This window comes from Symphalangus syndactylus, chromosome 7 (assembly GCF_028878055.3).
Source record: "Symphalangus syndactylus isolate Jambi chromosome 7, NHGRI_mSymSyn1-v2.1_pri, whole genome shotgun sequence".
In the NCBI taxonomy this organism is placed as follows: domain Eukaryota; kingdom Metazoa; phylum Chordata; class Mammalia; order Primates; family Hylobatidae; genus Symphalangus; species Symphalangus syndactylus.
In genome coordinates this window covers 122934298-122955633 of record NC_072429.2, presented here as the reverse complement: position 1 = coordinate 122955633, position 21336 = coordinate 122934298, and the positions used below count along the sequence as shown (strand labels likewise).

General features: G+C 41.1%; 1 protein-coding gene and 1 long non-coding RNA gene across 3 annotated transcripts in view; one reads left to right on the top strand and one right to left on the bottom strand.

Moving 5' to 3' along the window:
* Positions 1-339: 339 nt before the first annotated feature.
* The window catches only part of FER1L6 (fer-1 like family member 6), a 260996-nt gene continuing 239999 nt past the window's right edge, over positions 340-21336 (bottom strand). For both annotated transcript variants that reach the window (XM_055287184.2, XM_055287185.2), the window contains exons 38-41: positions 18804-19045; positions 16809-16972; positions 1502-1602; positions 340-837 (exon numbers count right to left, since the gene is read on the bottom strand). In XM_055287184.2, coding sequence (XP_055143159.1) covers positions 654-837; positions 1502-1602; positions 16809-16972; positions 18804-19045 — 691 coding nt within the window. In that variant the 3' untranslated portion in view covers positions 340-653. The remainder of the gene's footprint in view (positions 838-1501; positions 1603-16808; positions 16973-18803; positions 19046-21336) is intronic.
* Positions 19570-21336, top strand: part of LOC129486786 (uncharacterized) — a 43513-nt gene continuing 41746 nt past the window's right edge. Inside the window, exon 1 of the long non-coding RNA XR_010121757.1 lies at positions 19570-19633. This is a non-coding gene — a long non-coding RNA (uncharacterized lncRNA). The remainder of the gene's footprint in view (positions 19634-21336) is intronic.

Sequence of the window (21336 nt, the reverse complement as noted above, 5' to 3'; positions counted from 1 at the left end):
ATATTTTTCTGATATACAGTCTTGCTCTGTCACCGAGGGTGGGGTGCAGTGGCACGATCTCAGCTCCCTGCAACCTCTGCCTCCCGGGTTCAAGAGAGTCTCATGTCTCAGCCTCCCAAGTGGCTGGGATTACAGGTGCGTGCCACCATGCCCGATAATTTTTGTATTTTTAGTATAGAAGCAGTTTCACTATGTTGGCCAGGCTGGTCTTGAACTCCCGGCCTCAAGTGATCCACCTGCCTCAGCCTCCCAAAGTGCTGGGATTATAGGCGTGAGCCACCACAACTGGCCTAAAAATTTATTTAAAATAAAATACTTCTAGTAAAATCTCCGACCCAGAACTAAACTCAGAATATAACCAATTACATAAAGAAAACATTGATTTAAGTCAGTTTGAGGTCATTGTTGATTACCATGAGGTGAAAGTGCCGTATTTCATGCTGCCCAAGGGATAAAACATGCCTTATAAGTTTGCAACTTGGAAGCAGGGGTTGGAGCAGGGAGAAAATGTTTCTTTTCCATCTCTTCCAAGAAACGTTGATCTGTCCCCTTAGCACTCAGCACAGTACCATGCATAGGACATGTTCTTAGATGCTCCCAGATGAGGAAGAGAGGATTAGTATATGGTGAGGATCTGGGTCCTCCATGATTCTCTATGAGCCCACAACGATCCTTCGGCTGATGGCTCCTGGCAAGGTGTAGATGAAAAGGACCAGGAAGATGATGAGGATGATCAGAATGAAAGCAATGATGATGTACTTTTTGTAATTCTTCCAGATGAGGTAGTACAGGCACTTAAAGGGGCTCATGAACCAGGAAAAGGAGGTGTCTGGGCGGCTGAGGGGGAAGGAAGAGAAAATCAAAAAAGGGGGTCATCCTGTCAACACTCAGAATGCTTAAGACCCCAGGAGGTGTTTCTGACTCCCACTTTCTGAGGACCCATAGGGAGAGCCCTGAAAATGGGAGAAGAGCATGTCGCCTGAAGCAGGAGCAGCCTGACATTTGTATGATGAGGATTCCTTTATCATGGTTACAGGGTGGTGTGGAGCAGAGAGCAAGAGGCCAGTTAGAATCCAGCCCAAGGCCCCGCCACCCTCCATCTGTCCAACCTGCCAGCTCAACTCCCACCTTTTCTAAGAAGTCTTTCCTGACAGCCTCAGGCCCCAATGATTCCCTTCACTTCAAGTTCCTAACTCATTCATCGCTTGACTCACCCCCTTTTGAAACTACAGACTCTTCTACACTCTGACAACTATTTTATGAATGTGTTATGTTCCCCAAATAGATCGAAAGCTCCTGGAAGGCATAGTTTATGTCTTATATTTCTTATATCTAGCTTTTTCTTCGAAAAGCTACACAGGTTGGAAAGCACCAGTTGACTGCCTCCTGGCTTCCCAGTTCTCCCACGGGGCTGCTCTAAAGAAATGCCACTATCAGACACCAGCAAGGACTGCAAAGGCCCCTTCCCATTTCTGATGTTCCCACTCGCAACTCCACTCACTTGGGCTTGGCCAGGGGCTCTGGCTCCTTGCGGGCTTTTCCAACAGGATTTTTCTCAGCTTCTTCTGCTGTAACTAGGTGGAACTCAGCTTCAACCTTGCCCTGCAAAAAGATGGAAAAGCTTTTGTTTCTAGTGACAAAGACCCACTGAGCCAATGGCAACCTTCTAGAAGTGTTACCAAGTTGGAGAATTCCAGGAAGTATTTTGATTATCCCGCTGCTTTATTTTTGATAAATATTGTTGCTTTTTTTTGGTCCTGGGAGAAGCCGTTTTTATGATGAACAGTAAAAGCCTAGGAATGATGTTATTTCAAGATTTGTGGAAGGAAAGGGTCCCATGTGTCCACACAGACACACAAGCTCAGTCACATGTACTATTCTTGTTGTAAACACTTGATATCTGAAAAAATATTACAGTAATTAGAAAGGGGACTAATTACTTGAGTGGCAGACCCTTTTGATTCTGATACAGTCTGTCTTCTCTGTCAGTTCTCAAGAGGAAATTGGTGACAGTGGCCCCACATTTGCTGAATGGCTTTTTTCTGTCATTCTTCATTCTTTTTGTTGTCCCCACGAGTTATTTTAGGGTTATCCTTTTATTATAGCACTCCCTCCCTCTTCCTGTTCCCTCAATAAGAAATGGCCTATTTTATTTGAAAATTGTGAGTAATGTGTTTCTTTAGAGCACTATGCCATCGTTTCTGTCAGGGATGTATGTCTTGATTTATCAAAGGATGAGATAGGACCCCCACAAAAGTTAAGAGACATTTTCTCTTGTTCACTCATTCATTCAGTACTGTTGGGGATCCTTTGTATGCCACGCACTGTTCTAGGCACTAGAGCCTTAATGATTAAGAAAAACAGAATTTCTGATCTCCTGGAGCTCCTATTCTTGGTGACAGAGACCCTCATTTCTCCTGCCTCTTTTGGTTTTGTGCATTGAAATTCAAGATGATAGGAGGGAGGCAGAGCTGGTAGGAGTGAAGCATTTTATTACACACGATTGCTGATAAAGCTTCTTCCTCTGAATCACACATGGACTGGGCATTACTTCACTTCAGAGGCATGACTGATTTCTTACCCCAGTACAAAAGTCTAAGATTCTGCCGAGGCAGTGGTCTTGTGTTAACTCACCCATTCACCCTAAAAAGGTCAGGACTTCTTCACAAGTAGGTTTGGTTGCTGGCAGCCATCATAATATAATCATGGGAGACATAAGAAAGATATAGAATACATGGGGTAAGGTTGAGGGACAGGAGAAGACAGGGAGTGGCAGAGCTGCCTGAATTAATTATTAAAGAAGTGCAGTGGACTTTCATTACAGGTTAAATCATGAGTTAAAATCTAGATGGTCTCATTCATCCTTTGAACTGGAACCCTGGCCCAACTCAGAGTAGCATTAAATGTCCTATGACCTAGAAATGTTTCATGAAAACATGTATATATGTAGTCTGTCATTCCCATTGAGAAATCTTAGCCCCATAGGCAATGACTTGCACATATAGGCACTCAGAAAATATTTGAAAACTGTGGGAAAAAATATAAAGCTTCTATTGATTTTAATTCTTCCTTTACACATCCATCAATAGTGGAGTAATAATGTATCTAACTGTGTATATATATCTTATACATATATATATATCTCAGTAAGATATGTATACAGTAAGATATATGTATCTTACTGATCGCTCACTTTGTCCCAGGTTTGTTTATTCTATCATTTATCTGTCTATCAATCATAGCAATAAGCAAGGTAGGTCTCCCTTATGTAGATGAAGAAATGAAATCACAGATCAAATAACTTTTCCAAGGTCACATAGGCAACAAGCCAACCAACTGGAATTTGAACCCAGGTCTGTATACCAAAGCTCATACTCTTTCGATTATAGCAGGCTGCCTCCCAGCTTATTCATCTAATTGCCAGAAAATTGGACTAGAAGGTTTATAAGAGCCTGCCTAGCTCTAACATGTTTCCATATTTGTCTTCCTAATCACCATCCAATGGTATCTGTCTCCTTGAGTCTCAGTTTTCTCATCTGTCAAATGGCCAGATGCTTTCTAGGGCTATCTGGCTCTAACTTCTAGGATTGATGAAAGGCAAAGTTAAGTCCAAAACTCATGGAAAAATGTTCTCCAATGTACAAAACAGACTTATTTCCAGAGATCATTTACAGGTAACTTAAGCTCCACTGAGCAGTATGTTATACACTAGGAACTTCATCCAATTCCTCTAATTTGAAGTAGAGTCAGCTTAAGAGGAGCTAACCGATTGCTAGGATCCAGAATGCTTGGAAGAGAGAATAGAAATCAACAGAGAATAAGTTAGGGCCACAGGAAGAGGATCGCAGCTGCCCCTTTGTTCTCTACTCTTAATAACAATAAACTCAGCTCTGGCACTTTATAACTTGCATGGTACTTCATGCATGCCCTTTTTGGCTATCTGACAAAATAGACGGCATTTTTATTATTATTTTACAGCCAAGGAAACCAAGGCTTGGTGATATTTGCTAACTGATATTACAAAACCGGGATTTGCACCAAGGTCCTTTGATGCCAAACTCCATTCCTCTGCTACTTTACGTGTCTAAGTGGCACCTTGTTCTGGAAGAAAAAAAGTAGACTATTTATTTAACAATGAATAAATGTGCTGTTTCTGAAATATTCAAGAGGAACCCCATAATTGCTGTCATTGCTCTGGCATTAGTATATGCTTTTGATCTCTGTGGGCTGGCTTTGGATAGCTTAATATTATAGCATAGCATAGCATGGCATGGCATAGCATAGCACAACACATACAGCAAATAGTCAAGTGAATAGGACTTGTGAATAGACAGATCTGCATTTGAAACCAGGCTCTACAATTTACTATCTGTGTGATCTTGGGTAAGTCACCTGCCCTCTTTAAGTCTCACTGTACTGAGGCTATTAACAGCATGTACCCTATAAGGTTGCTTTGAAAAATAAATGAAATAACACATATGCAGTGCTTAGCCTAGGGCCTGTTAAAGGAAAGCCTTTAACTATGGTAGTTGTTAACTTCAACACTATTTCATCAACAGAAACATGCAGTTTAACAGAAAACATCTTCTGCCCGTAGAGAAAATACCAGAAAAGTCCCACAGGCCCAGATTCCTATAGGAAAAGAAATGCAAAGAAAAGGGAGGCAGAGAATATTAAATTACTTCTGTCCTAGAGATAGGCGTCATTTGTTATCATCATGAAGAGCCTTGCACCAGCTCCACCACCCTGCTAGAACGGTCACAATGCATCTATCGGGCATTGGGAAGGCTGCAGGGGAAAGGTGTTTACTGACGGCTTCGATAAATGCCGCTGCTCTGGGTATCGTTCCACACAGAGGTTTCCTGTCCTGTTTCAACCATCAGCATTCAGCTCAGCACCAAGGAGAGGTCATAAGCTAATAATATCCTCTAAATGTAATTTTAAATCAGAGCTAATAAAAATAGACAGTTCAAGAGACTACTAGCCTAATGATATCCGTGGATGGGAGACAATAAGAAAAGATCCTTGAGAAGACTGGATTTGTCATACCACATATATAATGTGCCAAACTGCACCATACCTACAGAAGGGATGCCTTCAGAGGCTGAGAAGTGATTGCATTTGGAATGGACATGCCTTCAGCAATGATTATTGCTTATTAAAAGACACCCCTGACTGGAATTACATGAGGCATTCTCATATGCTAATAGAGGAAAGTATGCTGACAAAATCTTTTAGGAAAAGGAATATCTATATATATATATGTATATACACACACACACATTGCATATATTATATATGTATACATGTATTTAAGTGTATATATAGTTACATCACATACATGCATGTATATACATAGATATATGACCACAAAAATACACATGTAGTTGTATACAAATATATACACGTATACAACTACGTGTGTATTGTATGTCATATATAATCTTATATGCTGAATGTAGGAATTCCATTTCTGGGTAGCTAAGGAAGTAATTCAAAACTCAGAAAAAGTCTTGTGTACAAAGCACAGTCATTATTCTTTTGGATGTTCAAATTGTCCTATTTGCCCCACCGAGATGTCCCAGACTCATTTTGGATTTTATCTGCCCCAGACCTGGAGTCAGCCATTTCCCCAAAGATCCCTGTTTTTTGTTCTTTGGTTGGTTGGTTTTTAGTAGGAGCTGATACATAGAAACAGGATCTAGGTGCTAGGAGGCTTCTTTGCTACTGGGTGATTTTACTTCTAGATTCTTCAGTGGATAGAGCTTACAACATATTTGTTAAAAATCCATGAATCCATAGTGATAACAATAACAACAAAAAAAGTAAGGGAAAAATCATTAGAGATGACTCTTACACCAACTCTGAATTCTAAAATTTGTTTATTAAGTGATATAATTATGTATTTATCCTGTCTTTTTGGGGGGTAGGGGAGGAGGGTGACTGATTTATTTCCAATTGATGAGAGAAAGCTCTTTTTAACAGATAAATGCCAACCAATAAATGGAGAAAAATGATAGTAGGTAGGTAAATAGATCGATCAATAGCTTAGACAGACAGATGTAAGGAAGGGTTAGAAAAATTTTTATAAAACCAATGAAATAATTAAGATTGCCAGTAGTTATTAAAGCCTTTGGGTAGAGCAGAACAGGAATTCCCCACAGCACCACGTTACCCACCAGTTGCCTGCTAACTGCAAAGGGGAAAATGTGCCTTTACAGTGAAGAGATCTTGTATTTACCAACATAGTCAAGTGAGCAAACACAGCATCACTAATAGTGAGACCATCTGATAGCATGTGCCTCCTGGCATGATCCGCTATGGAGTAAACAGTATCACATATGAAACAACTTGATAAATGCTGTCATATCTAACTTACACTTCACAGGAAATACAGAGGATAGAGAATAAGATAAGCAATATGATGAGAAAACAACCAGATAAGGCAAGCCTAGTCTCATCAAATAGTCAACATGAAGGGAAAATGTCAGAAGATTGTTTTAACCTGGACCAAAGAGATATAATAATGCAAAGCAGTACATAAACCATGATTGAGTCTTGTTTTGAAAAGGAAACAGCTATACAAGACATTTTGGGGACAATAGGGTATTCTTTTTCTAGATGGAGACATGAATATGGTGTGGAGATCAGATTATATTAGGGAATCATTGCTTACTTATATGTGGTGACAGCATTGTGGTTATGTAGGAGAGTGTCTATATTCCTGAGAGATGCATGCTGAGGTATTTAGGGGTAGAGTGTCAGACTGTCTACAGCTTAAATTGTTCAGTCAAAAAATAGGCATATATACATACGAATACTCAAATATACTTCATATATCAATGGAGTATACCCAAATATATTGACAAAATAAATGTGGCAAAATATTAGCAAGTGTTGAATCTTGGTGGTGGATCAATGGCTGATCATTGTTCCATTTCAACTTTTCTGTATGCTCAAATTTTTTAAATGAATAAATGTTGAGGACAAACACAATGATTAAACTGGCATTTTTATTTTGAGAATATAAAGTGTTAATAATATTGCTAGTATAATGTAGGGGAATGCTCATTAGAAAACTGAGTGGAACAAAATGAAGAAGTCACTGTTTTAAGTATGGAATGATTGATTATTATGTAAAGGGAAGTAAAATTTATGCATAGAGAAAATATTAGGAATAACCAAACCGTTAGCAAGAGTTTTCTTTAGATGGTATACATATGTGTGCTATTTTTTCTACCTTTTTGTGCTTTTCGAATTTCCTATACATGTACATTATATACCCTACCTTAAGAATAATCTTTATATAAAAATATCTCCTTCCTCTGCTCCTATCTGATCTTGCTAAATATTATTTAAATGATCTATCTACCACCCTCCCCAGCTAAGCTGTGAACTTCAGGATGCTAGGAATTTATCTTATATGTTACGTTCTAAAGATTCAACAGTGAATAAGTATGTAGCCATAATGGATGCTAACAGCTGTTTTTCACACCAAACTGGAAGCATAGAAACCTCCCTTTGAGTTTTAGTTGTTGATGTACAGGAGATGGAATTTACCTTGGCTGCCTGTTGATTTGTGGGATTAACTTGTAAAATAAATTTTTTTGTCTTTATCTCTTAAAAGAATGATTTCTTTAAAGGTTGCTCTGAGTAGGATGACTTGGGATAAGGCATATAAAATGCATAGTGCAATGTGCTTCATGAAGAACATGGTCGCAGATATTCCCTTTCTTTCTCCTAAGGGTCCCCACTCCTCAGCAATCCCGTGGAGCTGTTTTTCATTTACTATGAGGACAGCCACATTCCACACTAGAAGCTGTGTGATCTAAATGATACTGCTGGGGGCCACTGATAAGCAGCTTTAAAAGTAAATCTGGCAGGTGGCAGTGGCCATAAACAAACCCTATCTTGCCTGCCAGCAACTAAAACCAGACAGTATGTTCAAATGCAGGCTTCAAAGAATGGGAGGAGAGTGCACACGGAGTTGGGATTAGAGAATGTTTAGGCTGGATATGCGTATTGGAGGCACCCAGTCTAACCTAGTGATTTTACACACATGGAAACAGAAGTGCCCCCAGGAGTGGCAGGAGTTTTCCATTACACCATTTACTCTGGACCACCTAACTTGCTACCCCATTAGGAGAAAGTTATTTTCTTAATAAGGTTATTGGTTACTTAAGGGGGAAAGAGTGTCAGAGGCATCTGAACCGGAGCAACTCCATCTTGAATAGGAGCTGGGTACAATGGAGCTGAGACCTACTGGGCTGCATTCCGGACGGTTAAGGCATTCTAAGTCACAGGATGAGATAGGAGGTCAGCACAAGATACAGGTCATAAAGACCTTGCTGATAAAACAGGTTGCAGTGAAGAAGCCAGCCAAAACCCAGCAAAACCAACGACCAGAGGAAGAGAGTGACCTCTGGTCATCCTCACTGCTACACTCCCACCAGCGAAAACCGTGATAGTTTACAAATGCCACAGTAATGTCAGGAAGTTACCCTATATGGTCTAAAAAGCGAAGGCATGAATCCACCCCTTGTTTAGCATATCATCAAGAAATAACCACAAAAATGGGCAACTAGCAGCCCTCCTCGGGGCTGCTCAGTCTCTGGAGTAGCCATTCTTTTATTCCTTCACTTTCTTAATAAACTTGCTTTCTCTTTACAGACTCACCCTGAATTCCTTCTTGCCCAAGATCCAAGAGCCCTCTCTTGGGGTCTGGACTGGGACCCCTTTCCTGTAACAAGAGAACAAGAGGACAAGGGTAGCTGGAATACATCCCTTCTGCAGGCCAAAGCAGGGCTTTCAGGACCAGGTTCCATGCTGCTTAGCCAAGGCTCTGACCATGGGCCACTAGTATGCATGAAAATGAAGTCAATTCTTATTTTCCCTTTAGGAGGTGTAAGGGCAAATAAAAATTAAAAATGAGAGGCTTAGTTCTCCCTGTTGAAAATGGGGAGAGATTTCCTTCCCACTTTTCTTTTCTCTTAGCGCATTTACTTTAGAAAAGTAGTAAAAGTACTTTCTCTTCTCTTTGTAATGTATATAAATTGTTTTGAAAGCTGACAGGCCTTTTGTCTTTAACACCCAAGAATGTCTTTTTCAAGGATCTGAGAACCATCTCCTTCAAGTGTAAACATCAAGAGAATAGCACCCTATACCCTAGTTTCTGTGGGAGGGTAGGAGGCTAACTTTGGTGAGCACTTTGCTCCAAGTTGCACAACTACCTCCTGTCATAAAGATTTGAGAAGGCTGATTAAATGACACGCTGGGGTGGGGGGGCACTGATAACAGCTTTAAAAATAAATATGTTTAAAAAATCTCTGGCAGGTGGCATAAAGATTTGAGAAGTTTGCTTTTCCTTTGGGTAAAACTAATCAAGTAATATAAATGGTCACTTCAATGACCATGTGAATCTAGAACAATGTGTGACAAATGGTGCTGTGAATTCCTCTTATTTGAGAACTAGTCATATTTTCTCCTGAAAATATGTATGTAATGGGTGATTGCTGCTCAGCTATATAAAAGGATGAAATTTCTGTCTTTGCAGTCTCTTAACAGGTTGTTTTTAGTGACTACTCAATGATAAAACTTTACCAGCTTTTTAGTTGGGAGACTTTGTTTTAAATTGTATTTCCCCCAAAAATATCACCTCAGACTTCACCTCTGTGGTGAAGATTGCTGGTAACCCCAGGACAGTTTGGATGTCCCTTCTGTTTCTATGGCTCTTTGACAGAAAAGGAAGTATGGCGCAGTGGTTAGGACTCAAGAGTGTAGAAGTGAACTGCTTGTGTTTGAATCTCATCCTTCCTGACTAGCTGTGCGATATGAGGCAAGCTACTTAAGCTCTCTGTGCCTCATCTTCCTTATCTATAAAATTGGGACTGATTGATTATATATATTTTTAGGGGGTTTTAGCAGATAAATGAATTAGTATACATTCAGTGTTTAGTGCTGTGGAAATCAACAAAGATCACCAAGATAAGAACAAACAGAGGCTATTTATTTAGAGCTACCATCACTTAGGTAGAGAGGAAGATACAAGAAAAGGGAAGTCATCAGATGTGTTCTGACTGAAAGGTGCTCGTGTGGGGAAACTGGAAGCAGGCTAAGTAGGGGGCTGTCATATGTGATTAGTTAGGGGAACATATTTGGAAGGAGGGGCGCCAATTAGGGAAGCTTGCAGTCATTGCCCAAGCTCTGACGGTTTGGGGCTGGTTGCTGCAGAGGTTGTAGCTTTATTGTCACATGTGGTCTGACCACTGCTGTTTGTATGTTCAGTCTTTCAGAACTGGTTCTGGTAGTCAGTTCATATTAGCAACACTTGTTACTACCACAGTCAGAGCTGTTCTGACTGTTCTGATGGTTGCTTCTCTTGTCTGTCTTCCCCTCAAGACAGCAGCTTCTTGGGGGCAAGAGCTGCATCCTATTCATGTCTGTATTCAGGATATCCTACCAAAGCCCTGCCCAAGGGAAGCTCTCTGTAACTGTTGAAAAATGAACTGCTGAAGGAGCAACATGATCATCTAGACTCAGGAGAAAACTACGTTGATAGAAATGAAGAGCATTTAATTAGAAGCCCCTATCCTTGCTACAGAAAGTGATATAGGTGTTAAGAAGAAATCACTTAGGCAGGTAGTAAGGGTATGGGAGTCTTCGGTAAGGCCTCCTTTTTTTTTTTTTTTTGAGACGGAGTCTTGCTCTGTCGCCCAGGCTGGAGTTCAGTGGTGCGATCTCGGCTCACTGCCAAGCTCTGACTCCCAGGTTCACGCCATTCTCCTGCCTCAGCCTCCCGAGTAGCTGGGACTACAGGCGGCCACCACCACGCCTGGCGAATTGTTTGTATTTTTAGTAAAGACAGGGTTTCACCACGTTAGCCAGGATGGTCTTGATCTCCTGACCTCGTGATCTGCCTGCCTTGGCCTCTCAAAATGCTGGGATTACAGGCGTGAGCCACCGCACCCAGTCAGGCCTTTCTCTTTAACGAAAAGCACCCCCAAATCATTTGCTAACAAAGAGCAGCCTGTAAAGTTGAACTGAAGACATAGACAAGCAAGCTGGGAGCTTTCATGGGTGCATGCTGGCAGGGACTAGGGACTAGGCATGTTCAAGATGGAGGCTCCATCTTCCCTTCTGTCAGCCACATGTAAAGAACAGGTAAGATGGTATCGATCAACTGGAAAGCCTATTTGCACAATACGATTAGGGTGGGGCAACCAGCCTTTCCTGGGCCCTATGTAAACGTCATACCTGATTGAACCAATCTGTGAACCCTATGTAAATCAGACACTGCCTTCTCCAGCCTGCCTATAAAATCTGCTGCAGTCCACCACCTCACCACTTTTTTGGACATGTATCTCTCTCTCTCTCAAGGAGCTCCTCTCCTTTCTTCTATTAAACTTTCCACTCCTTAACCCATCCACAGGTGTCCATATCCTGAATTTTTTCTCAGCATGAGACAACGTAGCCATTTCAAATCTTTAAAACAATCTCCTGTGAAAATTCATCATGGCCAATTCATCAGGAGAATCATTTATAAAGTAGTTAAGAGTACGTTGCTAGAGGTTCTATTCTTCCCCCTTCCCCCTTTCTTTTTCTTTTCTTTCTTTTTTTCTATGGAGACAGGAACCCCCTATGTTGCCCAGGCTGGAATGCAAAGGTGTGATCATAGCTCACTGCAACCTTGAACTCCTGGGTTCAAGGGATCCTATTTCCTCAGCCTCCTGAGTAGCTGGGACTAGAGGTTAGATACCACCATGCCTGGCAAATTTTAAAATTTTTTGTAGAGACGGGGTCTCACTGTGTTGCCCAGTCTGGTCTCAAACTCTCGGGCTCAAGAACGTCCTCCTACTCCAAAGTGCTGGGATTACAGGTATGAGCCACCACACCCAGCCCCTTCTTTTTTTTCTTATATTTACCAAAAGTGTAACCCCTAAGGATTAGATGTTAATATTGACTAAGATATTTAGGTATTTTGAGTTTGAGGCTTTTCCCTCATCTTGGGGCCCAGAAGGAGGTGAGAGCAGGGAATGGTCAAAACAGTTTATTGCTGAGTAATGGCTCAAGCGAAAATCTGACATTTATGAACACTTAGTATGTTCTAGGCACACAGATTCTATCTCATTTCAGGGTAATGACAGCTCATGAGGTGCATACTTTAATTTTCTCAATCTTTACAGCTAAGAAAGCTGAGGCTCATGGTAAAGTTAAGATAGCTGGTAAATAATGGATCCAGGCTTTGAACCCAAGATGGTTTTTCTTATTTCTTCAAGATGGTTTTTCTTATTTCTTCAAGGATGGAATCCAGGAGTCAGTATTTGTTATTATTACAAACAAGGTCTATGTTGCCCAGGGTAGACTTGAGCTCCTGGGCTCCAGGGATCCTCTTACCTCAACATCCCAAGTAGCTGAGACTACAGGTGGGTGACACTGTGCTTGGCCTCAGTTAGCCTTGAATGCATTGCTTATCTGCTGCCCTGGGGCCATTCTAGGGTGGAATCCACCCCTCTCATTATTACTGATCACAATCCCTAGGACAAGCTGGAAAGCTTTTGAAACTTTTAACACAGACATGCATTTTTTAATGCACAGAAGTCCTCTGTGGGATCTTAAATTATAAAATGTACATGTCCTCATAAAAGAGGCTTCTCTTTCATGATAGGACTATAAGAGGTGATCTGACCTTAGTGGCTCTGTTAGGTTTTCCCTCATGAGATCAAAGACAAAGAGGGATCTTCAAATGGACCGTCCAAAGCGCAAAGGCAGAAAAACTCTGCATTGAGTCAATCAAACCAGACAGTAAATTTCCCACATAAATGTCTCACTTAAGGCCCAGTCATTACAAAACTATTCAACAAATTAATTTAAATCACTATAATAACCTGACATACCTAGGCTCTGGCAAGGCAAGGACAGCATGGAAAGAAGGTGAAAAATCATGGAAATTGCCACTACTCTGGTACCTAGCAGGTGGGGCTCAGATCATACGCTCAAATGCTTCTACGGATCTTAATACAGTCTAGGAAGACAGACTGCCACAGCCCAAATGTTTATCCATTTGCCACTGTGTAATCTATCTAAATCTTTTGATCCCCTTGCCATTAAAATCTACCTGTCTTCTATCATTTCTTTATTCCTCTCTGGCTTGTAAGCTGACACTTAGATAATCATATAAATCAATGTGTACTAATGTGTCCATTTTCAAAGAACATTTACTGAGCACTTCCTATGTGCTCAGTACACTGAGTAAACAGAAGAAAACCTTATAATCTCTTATAGTAGGGTCAATTAATTATTCTTGAATTAATTGATTCATTCAATAAATATTTGCGTATTATGTGCTATGTACCACATTAGACACTGAAAATTAAGGGAACAGAAAGCAAAAACATACTTTTTGGACTCAAATTGCTGACAGTAGAAGAACCATGAAGTCCACGGACAAGTTCAAATCAGTGTGTCAAGAGATACATGTAGGGAAGTAGAAGGCAAGCCCACCCAGGCTGAGGATACCCAAGAAGGCTTCTCAGAGGGGCAACTGCTAAAAAGAATCTCCAAATATTTAAGGACTAGGAGTTTTCTCAGAGAAAGAGGCTAAGGCAATCTAGGCAGAAGGACCAGTCCACAGACCAGACAAGCAAGAGTCCGGGAAGGGTTCAGGATGGTTGAGAGGGGAGCAGTGAGAGATGAAACTGTGGAGGTTTCTAGAGAGTCTACACTAACCTGCTTCTCATTCACTGGACCATCCACATTCATCTACTTCTGTCTTCACCATTCCACTAACATTGCTTTTAAAAAATTGAGATATAATTCACATATCATAACGTTCACTCTTTTTTTTTTTTTTTTTTTTTTTTTTGAGACAGAGTCTCACTCTGTCGCCCAGGCTGGAGTACAGTGTAGCTGGGACTACAGGCACCTGCCACCACACCCAGCTAATTTTTTGTATTTTTAGTAGAGATGGGGTTTCACCAAGTTCACTCTTTTAAATTATACAACAATTACACAGATTTTAATATGTTCAAAAATTGTTCTGAAATCAAATAGTGGTGATGGCAGTACTTTTTTTTAATCACCCCAAAAAGAAACTCCATACCAGTTGCTCCCCATTCCCCTTCCACCCTACCCCAGCCCCTGGCAACTACTCATCTATTTTCTATGGATTTGCCTATTCTGAGCATTTCACATAAATGAAATCAGACCAGTATGTGGTCTTTCATGACAGGCTTCTTTCACTTAGCATAACCTTTGCAAGGTTCATCCATGTTGGTGCACGTATCAGTATTTCATTCCTTTTCATGACTGAATAATATTCCATTGTATGGATATACTGCATTTTAAAAATTGACTCATCAGCTGATGGACATTTGAGTGTTTCTGCTTTGGGGCTATTATGAATAATGCTGCTATGGACATTCACAATGCTACTTTTTAAAAGGTCACCAGGAACCTCCATGCCATTAAGTCCAATGGACACATCTTTGTGGCTTCTTAAACTCTCAGGAGCATTTGACACAGTTAACCAAGTGCCCTTCTCCAAAGAGCCTCCTCTCTGAGTTCCTATTTTAGCACAGTTTTACTCTTTTTTCTTACATCTCTGCCTAGTCCTCTCTCTCCAGTTTTGACCCTCTTCTGACCATTGTCCACACAGCATTAAGGGGATGTGTTTCCTAGGTGAGGCAGATCCCCTCCCTGCTGGAGACCATGCAATGGCTTTCTTTTGAGAATGAAGTCCAAGCTTTTCACCAGTCTCGAGGCTTGTGTGATCAGGCTCTTGTGTCCTCTCCACTTCACCAGCACTGCCCTCATGCATCACACACCAGTTATGGGAGGTTTTTGTTCATTGGGATTTTAGTTTGTCCAAAGCACTGAACTCATTCCCACCTCAGGCCATTCGTCTGTGGAATTTGCTCTGTGGGAAATGCTTTTCCTCCCGTGGCTCACTACATTTCATTCATCAAGTTTCAACTTAGTTTCACAGGCACAGAAAGGCCTTCCCCTTCCATCATAGTGAATGGAAATCCCTGCATTGGATAAGCTTTGATTCAGTGTTTTGTCTTCTGCCCAGCTTTTGTTCTAAGTCATTGCTTTCTTGGAGTATGCGTGAGTAGCTAGCTGTGGTTTTGCATGTATATGTCTGCATGTCTGAACTTGACTTTAGACTGTAAGCTCTGTGATGACAGAGACCTTGTTTGTATTACTCATGCCTTATTCCCAGGGCCTATCATTTAATAGAAGCTCAGTAACTATTTGTTGGATGAAATGAAGAAATAAGTAAATGACATGGAAAATGAAGAGTAATTAGGATTAAATAACAAGAGTCTGTACATATATCTCAAAATCTAAAGGGATATAAAATATAATAGATGACTGCTATTATATGATCATGCATCTAAATTTACTGCTTATGAATATACAGAAATTAGAATGATGTCAAAGGATAAGAGTTTGGACTTCTGGGCCTGGCAATCCCCATTTGTCAACCTTGTACTGTGCTCAGGAATTTTGATCAGAGGGTTGTTAGCCTTCTACCAGGAGCCACTTTATGCCTTCATACTGTATTCATCATGGTTCTTTCACTTGGAGTAGATATCTGCTCTTTTTCATCTATAAAATGCCTTTTCATTGTCCTTTGTCCTGTTTGAACCCTCAACTCCATCAGGACAATTGCATCCCTCCCACCTCTCCATTCCTTCCCTGCATTTCACACCTTGGTTATTCCACAAATGATTGGATGTTGAACTATTTGTCCCTCTCACTGGACTCTGAGCTGGCTGAGAGCAGAGGCCATGACTAATTCATTTCTGGTTTCATTCATGCATCCAACAAATATTGATTGCCCAGAACCAAGCCCAGAGGCTGGCATGTAGTAAACCCTCATTAAGTACTTGAGGGGGAATGAAACAGGCTGGAGCCTCTCCAGCAACCTCACCAATCAAGGGGATCCAATTAAGAATGGATAGAACAGACGAACTCTCAGAAAATACAATAAAACTAGACACTGTGAAGTCAGACCAGCAGCTCCCATTTACCCAGTGAGGTACAAGGGGAATCCCTGCCTCACACCCACTGGATCCTCAGAGCAGAGACAGAAAGAGAAATGGGTCTCTATCCAGACCTGCTACCAGAAAAATCCTGTCCTAGGTGTGCTTTTGCCACAAGGCACTAGAAACAGAGGGCAGAATGCACTCATCCCAAGGGGAGGCTAGCAGCAGAAAAAAGACCCTGCTATTAGTCTCAGTACCATTTTCCAACCTCACAAGTCATCCCTGCTGCCTTACAGAGGATCAGTGAGGGAGTTGAAAGAACAGGAAGAAGAAACTGTCTTCCCAATATTTGTGAAAGGTCAAAAATTCCTCCAAACACATGCCAAACAGTCTGACATGCATTGGCAGGAAGTGGACAATTCGGGAAAAGGGATAAATGGCTTCTCCTGCCATCACCTTCTTTTGAAAGGATGGATCACTTTTTAAATCATGTCTTACATTTGAGGATGAAGGCATAAAGTAATTGCATTGAAATTTTACATTACTCAGGACTTTATGCATAATCTTAAGAAATGTTGAAAAAAATTAATGCCGGGGCATAAGTTCAGGCCAAAAGGATAGAAAATCACCTCAACATAGACAGCTAAGTCTTCTTGCATTTATAAAGCTTTAAAAATTCTTGCATCTTAGTAGAACCTCTACATGAAGGGCTCATGTCATTTCAAGGCATTTTACTTGAAGTTCACAAAATGACTCATTGGAAGAGCATGATGCCCCCAACTTCCCCCATCTCCTCCACCTCCTGTAGCTGTCACTTACTGTGAGTTCTTTGCTTTTAGAAAAAGGCCACCAGCCACGCACACGTTTTTGCTGGAATATAGAGATCTTGGTCTCCTCACTTGCATTTTCAAACTTGGCAAGATCACAGCCTTTGGCAGACTTAGCTGCTCGAGGGAAACTGTTGAGGTTCATTTCCAGGGTACCTGTGGAGAGATGACCCTAACAGTTAGGGAAGCATTTTCTAAAAGTAACAGAAGAGCTTCTCAATCACCATCCTCATTCATTTGTTCACCCTTCACTTCCTACTCATTCAATCAGTACCACATTTGATCACAACTATGTGGTAGGTATTGGGAGTACAAATAGGACTGAGCCACGTTTGGTGCCATCAAAAGATTAATCACATGGTAGCAGGTAAAAGACAAAGGAAGAGCTTGTTTTAACTCTTAAGTTAACAATACTTAACTTGCAAGCCTCAGCTGCAGGTAGCTTCACTGCTGAGCACCTCCTCTGCTCCCTGAGCCTGGATTATTGGCTTTAGTCTTCCCCTGCTTTAGCATGACAACCCCATGAGAGCCTCCTCACCCCACTTCACCTCCTTCTTGGCATCCACTAAACCCCTTGAGGTCAGAGACTAGTCTTATTGTCTTTGTATCTACTCTCCAGGACAGGAAGTGAATTTAGTGGGTTCCCAACACTGTTTTTCCAATGAGGGAACACAAAGCAGAGTAAGAGATTGCCATGAGTTCTATATCTCTTTAACCATTTTTTCCTATTATAAATTAACATTTGTTAAATATGGAAAATTCAGAGCATATATACGTGGGCAAAAACATGAGAATGGAAACATTTTTCATAATTTCATCCCTAAAAAGTTGACCACTGCTCTGTGTATTGGTGCTTAGCCCTCTCTCTGTCTATGACTATCCCTTTCTCCTATACATATAAATGTGGTTTATAGAAATGAGATTTTTCTCTTTTCACTTAATGCATCCTGTACAACTTTCCAATTCATTAGATAGTCCTGCTAACATTAAAAATATGGGAATATCACTTGAATGTGTAAGCCAAAAATAAAATTTTAAGCCCCACGACCATCTGAATGGACTCCTCCTCTCCGCCAAAAGCGTTCTAAAATTAACCTGAAAAGCGAGTTCAGGCCATTGATGGGAAGGGGGAGTCAGACATGCCTCATTACTGTTAACATCAACAAAGACGTTAAGACTCATAGAACAGACTCTTCAAGTCTGATAATCTATCTTCTCTAAAGGCTGTTACCTTGAGGCTTCATATGCATGAAAAAACCTTGGTCTTCACAACCCCTTATCATAACCTAGACATTCCTTTCTATTGATTCCAGGTTTTTAGACAGTAACCAATTTCCAATTGGAAAATCTTTGAATCTGCCTATGAACTGGAAGCCCCCACTTCCAGTTGTCCCGCCTTTCCAGACCAAACCAACATACATCTTACATGTATTGATTGATGTCTTATATCTCCCTAAAATGTATAAAACCAAGTTGAGGCCTGACCACTTTGGACACATGTCATCAAGACCTCTTGAGGTTATATCACAGGCATGTCCTTATTCTTGGCAAAATAAACTTCTAAATTGAGACTTGTCTCAGATACATTTTGGCTTACTAGTGCTTACTACGTATGAGGTACTACGGAGTGTTCTTTGTGTTACAACATTTACAGCTCTGCCCCTCTCTCTGAAGTATGTAATATTACTACCCTCATTTTACAACTGACGCACAGAGCAGACCAGTAGTTAGCTCAAAGTTTAATGACTTTTTAGTGATAGCACAAAGATCAACTTAAGTCTTTTGGAATATGTAGTGGTCCATCATATGGATGTACCATCACTCATTTAACCAATCCCTATTAATGGCTATTTGGGATGTTTCCAAGTTTTTGCTATCATAGATAGTGCTGAAATTATTAGTCTTGTAACTAAATCAGACCAAGCTCTCCAAAAGCTGGGACGAAACCTTTAACATTAATATGTGCTTGATGAAGCCACTGGCTTACCCAGGAAGTCATCTGAGGACAGTCTTTCAAAATCCCAAACCTGCAGCACCAACACAGCGGGAGTCTTACACTCCATCTTCTCTAAAGAGAAGATGTTCTCCCTCTTGGTAATGACCATTTGCTTCTCAGCTGGGAGATACTGAAACGGAAACAGGAAGCGCCAGTTGAAGTTGCCCTCTCCAGTCAGGGAGTTGTAGTGCACGTCTGTCTCCTGCTTGTCATCCTCCAAACCCTTCAGCCACCTGAAAAAAGATTCAAAAGAATTTAAACACTCAGAGTACATTCTCCAGGCATCAGTATAATCATAAGTGATTTAGTGCATTTCAATGTGTCACAGATCATAGTTTAAAAATTATTATAATTAGATTCAGTTGGAAGTTTCCATTTTAACTTGAAAGAATAAAATAGGGGTCAGAGGGTCTGCCATAACAGAAAAATGGCTCATTCCAAGGCAGGGTTGGGGAATGGTCTTCAATTGCTTGTGTAAATCTGAAGCCCCATGCAATCAAGATAGAAAATTCAGGAAATATGAAGTGAAAGTGTAATCTGAATCTCTGTCACCCTGGGAACCCTCTTTGTAAGGGATGCCACCTCTATACTTGAGTGTTAGAACAAGATTACCCACTATACTGAGGACTCTGAAATTGGGCTGGTATAGACTTGTGTTATCAGACCTGTGCCATCAGACTATAATTGGTCCCCTCCTCCCTGGTTCTAGGCCTAGAAAGCCCAGCAGGCCTGGATTGGTGTGGCATGGAGGGTGGGAGGGCTGCCTGCACCCATCCATCTGGATTCCACCTCTGACTGTACCACTTACTGTGCAGCCATAGGTAAGTTATCTAACCTCCCTGTGCCTTTGTTTCATCTGTACACTGGAAGCAATTATAGCACCTAGTTTATAGGGTTGTTCTGAAAAATCACATGAGATGATGCCTAAATGTACCTTGGACATTCCAAATTATCTATCATGTTCTTTCGTCTTAGTATTATCTGGTCTTCCTCCTCCATCCCCAGCATAATGTAAGTTACAATTAGTACACTTACCCCTACTACTTGGTCGATGGTGAATTAATTGAGAAAATAAGTACTTTTTATTCAAACTAGTCGATAATTTCAAACCGTGTGCTTTCTGAAAGCAGACATCCTTCCTTCCCAGGGCAGGGAGGAGGAGAGTGAAGGCCTTTCTCTTCACAGAGGAGTGTCACCACTCAGGGTATGGGCCCAATTATTTAGCTAAAGATGGTGTTCACTCAACCAACACATTTGTGGGTCTGTTCTGAGGCAATGAGAGAGCTTGACGCCAGGGGAGTGTTAGGGAGCAAACAGAGATGGTCCTTGCTTCATGGAGTTATAGTCGTAGGGGAAAGGGGAGAGAGGGATATAAGTGAGTGGCAGAAGTCACTAGACAGAGGTGTGCAAAGGCCCCGTGGAAGAAGAAATAAGGATGCAGCCTTAGAAGGTCTTTCTTCTTAGTTCTTTCTTGCAGAGAGCAAGGGGGCATGTGCTATGAAATGAGGCTGGAGAGAGACAGGCAGGGGCTAGTTATTTGGGATATTTTAGGATGTATTAAGGATTTGAATCTCTGTCCAGAGAAAATGAGATGTCATTGAAGGGTTTTAAGACAGGACTGACATGATCAGATTGTGTTTTGAAAAGATAGCTCATGTTTAAACATAGAGAACAAACTACTGGAGGGCAAGAATGAACATGGAGAGGCCAGTTTGGATGGCATTGGTATTGCTGTGGTCCCACCCAGCAAGAGATGATGGAGGAAAAGACAATGGTGGGATGCGGCAAAGATGGAGAGGATGAACAGTGCTGATGGCCACTTGGGAGGTGAAATGGACAAGCTCTGACAGCACATTAGAAATGGGGAAGTCAGTGAGCAAAGGGTATGTAGATTTGGGGTTCGCAGCCCAATGGGTGATGGTGCCAGTCACTGAGATAAGAAACCGTAGAGAAGAAACGGTGTTGTAGGATTGTTTTTGTTTTAGACTTGTTCAGTTTGAGGTGCTGCCTTTGAGGAATCTGCACATTGGGAACAGGAGTTGTCAAGAATGGAAATTAAAAGGTGACAACTGAAGCCATTGGTTATTTGAACTACTTGATTCAAGTGAAGTGTTAGTTGAAAACGACAGAGAGACAAAATAGTGGGAGATGAGAAGTTGGCCCAGGACAATGCTACGAGCTATTTAACTGTTAGACGGCAGAAAATGAGCTTTCGAAGGACATGGACAAGAAGTGATCAAGAGGATAAGAGAAAAAACAGATACATGTGTTGCTACAGAAGTTAAAGCAAGAAGGTGTTTCAAAAAGAAGAGATGCTTAGATGTGACAAATGCTCCTCAGACAAATGCAATAAGATAAGGATTTATTTTTAAAAACATAAGACCATTAGATTTAGCAAAATGGAGAGCACTGTCACTTTGGTGAGACCTGCTTTGGTGGCATATTGGGGAGAAAGCCAGACTGGAGGTGGCTGAGAAGCAAGTGGGAGGGAAGGAGACAGAGAGTGAACAAACATCGCCTTCAT